Source organism: Poecilia reticulata, linkage group LG17 (assembly GCF_000633615.1).
Source record: "Poecilia reticulata strain Guanapo linkage group LG17, Guppy_female_1.0+MT, whole genome shotgun sequence".
Taxonomy (NCBI): domain Eukaryota; kingdom Metazoa; phylum Chordata; class Actinopteri; order Cyprinodontiformes; family Poeciliidae; genus Poecilia; species Poecilia reticulata.
The window spans coordinates 18,445,231-18,450,518 of NC_024347.1; the positions used below are offsets into that span (position 1 = coordinate 18,445,231).

The 5,288-nt window shown below is 37.4% G+C and overlaps 1 protein-coding gene across 1 annotated transcript in view; it reads right to left on the reverse strand.

Annotated features, from left to right (window-relative positions):
• Positions 1–1,309: 1,309 nt before the first annotated feature.
• hes6 (hes family bHLH transcription factor 6) overlaps positions 1,310–5,288 on the reverse strand; it is a 7,258-nt gene continuing 3,279 nt past the window's right edge. Inside the window, exon 4 of the mRNA XM_008434188.1 lies at positions 1,310–1,368. Coding sequence (XP_008432410.1) covers positions 1,310–1,368 — 59 coding nt within the window. The remainder of the gene's footprint in view (positions 1,369–5,288) is intronic.

Below are 5,288 nucleotides of genomic sequence, written 5' to 3' on the forward strand. Positions count from 1 at the left end.
TATCTGGTTATTTAAGAAGCTCCAGACTGAATGTGAGCCTGGTTTGTTTTTTTATTGATTGTTTTATCCAGCACTCTGTACATTGTTGAAGCTGAGAGCAAGCTGGCCCATGGKAGTAAAATGAGAGTAATGGGAGGAAAATGTGCAATATTTCCCTCTGAAATGCCATAAAGTAGAAACCATATCCCACCTAATGAAAGCACATGCAATACTGCAGTATTTATTAAGCCGATCGGAATATTTTAACAGGACATGACCGAGCATGTGCACAACGCTGCTTTTAACTCGGTTGTAGTGTTTCAGAAATATTTTTGTTTTTCTTCGGAGCCATGTGTTACCAAACTATGCTTGATGTGGGTTCGGCATATTTTAGTTATGAAATGTTTCAATTGTTTCAGATGTGAAATTCTTATTTCTTTGCCGRCGTTGCACTCGTTAATCTTTAAAAAAGTCTTTGAGTATATACATTTGTATATATTTTGCATACATGCTTTTTGAAAACTACATAATGCGTTTCTTAGAAAAAAAAAACACACAMAAAAAAACTAAATTATAAAACAGACAGGACCAATAATGCTGACTGCAAATCAGAAAGGGAAAAATAACTGTGTGGTTGTTTACAGTGGATAAGGTTGGTAGAGTAAAAGATGACACCAGCTCATTATAAGCCAAAAACCTGGAAGGTTTGTTATTATTTTAGAAACAAGATGCCTGGGGGGTTTTTATTTTATAATTTCACATGAATCCATGCTATTYCTCTGTACCTTTTCTGAATGTGTCATTAGTCTGTCTGCTATTTCAGCAGGTTTCTCAAGCACCTTTCTTTTTCGTGTCCTTATTTTTTCTTGGTTCAATGAAAAATAAATATTTTCTTGAAATAAAAATGTTTCATTTGAAATCAACATTGTTTTGCATATTACCTATGGCAGTTTCACATCCACACATCGTTGCCTTGTGTTTATTTCCCTGTATGCACATTTTTGTTAGTGTGACATTGACAAAACAGGAAAAGTTATAATTAAAAGATTTAAACACCAGGGCTGGTTGCCCAAGCAAATTCAGTCCAATAGAAGACTGCAGGATGCTAAAGAAAATCTCGAAAGCCTTCAAATGTTATCACAAAACAAGTTCAAGGTGCTCACAAATRTGAGACAGCGGGTCTGTCCAATCTGAAAGATACTGAACAAGTTCATCATTCGTAACTGAATACACCAAAAATCCTACCGTCAAAGGAAGAAAGTGTGACATCTGTGTCAGAGCTGGACTCGGAAACATCGCAACGGCCCTAAACATGCCATAACTCCACCGGTCAAAGAGCAAAGAAGTGGAAGCTCCTGACTTTGATCTCAATGAGAAGCCCTCGGGTCACTTGAAGGGGATTAAGGTTRACCTTTAAACGTCTCAGAGATGAAGGTGAGGAGGTGGGCAAACATTCCTCAAACCGATGTCAGAGGCTGACTTTTTACTCAGAATACACAGCTGTGTTGACGTCTTTCAAACAATGAACAAAACTAGGAGAACTTGCTGTTTAGCTCTAATTAAATCACTTTCTTTGTCAGATATGGCCTGGATAAATAAATAAATGAATACATTTGGGAACATTTCTTTTGAAAGAACAGAACGATTAATATGGTGTACAACAATATTCAAATTGAACGAAAAATGTGCACTTGTTTATTTGACTAAACATTCGTTTATAGGCTTGTTCTTTGGACCCACGTCACGATGCAGATGGTCGGATTGTCAAGGCTTTTGATCGATAAACCTTAAAGTGGTCTGACCACTAGATGGCGATAAAACGCATTAATATAAAAGAATGCGCCAATGACGCTGCAATTCGTATTCAGATTAGATTACAAAGAGCATGCATGATGTTAAAGTTTTCCTGTCCTGTGGTTGTGACTTTCATTTTCCTGATGCAAATCGATGTCTGTCTGACTGAAAAGCTACGGAGACTACTCTGCTGTCAAGTCCTGACAGATCCTCCACATCAAAGCGGCCTTGTTCGCCGTCTTCTTTCACACCTCACACTTCATGCACATACAAGTGTGGATTTGGTAGATGCCATAATCTGAAAAAAAAATTGCGGAGTAGAACCAGGCTTTTTATTATTATTATTTCATGCATTCTTTTGGTGRAGTAAATAAACGAGCTATGTGATAAGTTTGAGTTTGTAAAGTGCTCGATAAGGATGGCGCGTTACTTTAGTCCACCGTTCACACCTTCTACCCCGCATGTTAGGCTACAGATTTAGAACAAGGTGCAAATTGCTGGCCTGCTGCGCTTATTTACATCTGCTGATCTGCAAATCCGGTCTTTCTTTCGTTCTTTCTTCTTGAAACAATGAAGTGAAACCGTAGTTGTTTCACATTAACAAGAAATACTTCAACAGGTTTTTTTTTTTTTTATGTAGGCTATATATGTTCTTGCATGATGTTAGACAAATACTGCGTGACAAAGAATGCGTGTTTCTTCAAATATATACATTTTTTGAAGATTATACTTCAGACGTGTCCAAACATTCTCCAAGCAGCCAATCGTCAGTATTACGTCTGGTAAATACTGTATCCGTGCAGCGGAGCTTTCCGTTTTTTAGTCACTTTACGTTTCATATCATATCAGTTTTCAATATCCTCAACTGTATTTATGTCTTGGCTTTATTCTAACACATGAATATATTTCGATCTACACCAGCTGTCGCGCTGTTTAGCGTGTTTTTACTGGAAAGTGATGTCTTTTGCAGCCTCGTCTTGACAGGTTGCCCACACCGTAGTTCTGCCACATCTATGGTTCACCTACAGCGCGTGTGTTCCTGGTAGTGTGTGGAGTGATAGTTTTGTGTTAGCCACAGTTTTTTTTTTGCAACATAACCCGCAATAAGATGGACTTCTCATGACTTTCTGTTTGCCACTCTTCCAAACAGACTGTCGTTGAGGATCTCTGCATCTCCTCCAGAGAAGTATTGAATTCTTGCCTTTTCCTCCGATTACTGGACTGGGATGTTTCCACTTTGRCAATTATCTCTTTATTTTGAGATGAAGGACAATGTTTTATAACCTAACCATGCTTTCAACTTTTCCACAATTGTATTAGTGATCTGTCTGGGATGTTTACCGATGTTGTTTGTTCACTAGTGTTCACTGACAATCATTTTTATACTGAGGTGGAAGCCAATCTGCTGCAATTCACTTTATTTAATGGTAAGTAAAGGGGGCCACACAAAAATGAATGCCCCACTTTACAGATTTTTTATTTGTAAAATACATTTTCCTTCTAATTTACAGTTGCACGCTGCCATGTGTTGATCCTTCCCGAAAAAAAAAAATCAATCAAAGGGCATGGAAGCTTTTCAGTGGTGCTGTAGAAGGATAATTTAATTGTATTAATATTTCTCCTGTCATTTTCTAAACTGTCACAATCAGAAGAGCTGGTAGAGGTGTTAGGACCGTTGACTGCAAAATAATTGACACTCGGTGAATATCGCAGGAACATAGGAGATGACAAGAGACCAAAGATGAATTCAGAGCGTTCTCAGAAGTACCGTTTGATCTGAAATCTGGAAGAGCTGAGTAACATTTTCCCTTCACATCCATTACGATGCAGGAACACAATTAGAAACTTCATCGCTTTTGATCCTGAAGCCGTTCAATAATTCGCTATTGAACGCACACCCAAAGGGAATTACAGCCTAATTTGGTACATTATGACAAACTGGTGCTTATAGGAAATTGATTCTCATGACCATCCATGTATCCAAGGTATTTAAAAAAAAAAAAAACATATAAAAGCTGAGCTCAAATAGAGCTATAAAACCCATTTGACATGTTCAGAACGAGGCCTATAAAAGGAGCGATTACTCATCTCACACCTCACAAATGCCTACGACGTGCAGAGAAATCTTCGAGCGAGAGAGAGAGGGGGAGGGAGGGAGTGTTCACACAATCTGGCCCACAACTGCAGAGTAAATCTTTATAACAAACGAGGGTGGGTGGTTAGTGGGATCCTTCTGTGTAAAAGTCGCTTTTTAGGAGCGAGAAAGGTGCAGAAATAGAATGTCCACAGAGGTCTTTGTTTAAAAAAAGTTATTTATTTAAACTGGACGAGGTAGCTTACTAATGCACTATAAATACGCAGTCCTTCACTTTCTAAATAGGAAATAATTTAACAATGTATGTGGAGAGGAACAACTAAATGTTAAAACAAGTACATATTTACAAATGCATTCGCCACCTTATTAAGGTAAGCCTGTACACTTTTAAATGCAGAATGTACACGTCAATGATCTCTGCAACTATTTTTATTATATTTTACAACATTAAATACTTCAACTGCAGCTATGATACGTTTTGCAAAGAGCTTCTTTATGTCTTAGCCGAAGTGGTTCCCAAGTTTGTTTTTTTTAAGACTTAATACAATTTTAAAGTAATGACATAATTTTAAAACAGGACAGAACAGGACAGGGATCTTGATTYCTTGAGTGTTTATTGGAACACAATGCTATGTTAGTAGGTACTGATAGGGTATGATGTCAGAAAACCAGTGCTAGCTGTTGTGCTAAATGACAAGCATAGCTAGTTATAGCAATAGARGTCCAGACTCATCCTGCATGTCTAACTGCAATTAGTCTGGTATAGAAAATATTCACAAATGGACATTRCACAGTACTCTGTGAGTCAGCGATTCAATTAAATAAAAGTGCAATTATATGRAGCGKCAATACCATCAACGCAACAGTGTAAGAGTCATAGCCTTAGACAYATGGTTCTCAAACTGTGGTACATGTACRACTAGTGGCAGGTGGRCTGACAACAGTGGTTTTCAAAAAGAAAATCTTGAAATAATTGTTTATAAGCTAAATGCAAGCACATTAGCTGTTATTCATTAAAAACKKTGCCATATGCTAATTAAAAAAGATTGTGCAGCATTGTGTRTGACTTAGCTTAATWATACACAAGTTGTCAGACGTACTAAATTTAATGTCAGRGCAGCCATATTGGATTGTGAGGTTGGAGATTGTAAGCACCCACTGACTTTACCATTGGGGATTTCAACTCTCTTTTAATTTACTTTTTTTCCCCCAACTTTAAACTCAGAAATTTGGACTTATGTGTAAAAATGGAGGATGTATTTAAAACACATTTTTCAACCAATCATGCATTGCCAATAAATGCGAATKWTCGAATGATTTTGTGTCTCAATGACACAACCCAGCAAGTTCAAAAGATCCAAGTTCTGTTCTAGTACTGTGATAAAAAGCCTAACAAGATGGTGGTACTTGGAGAAATTAC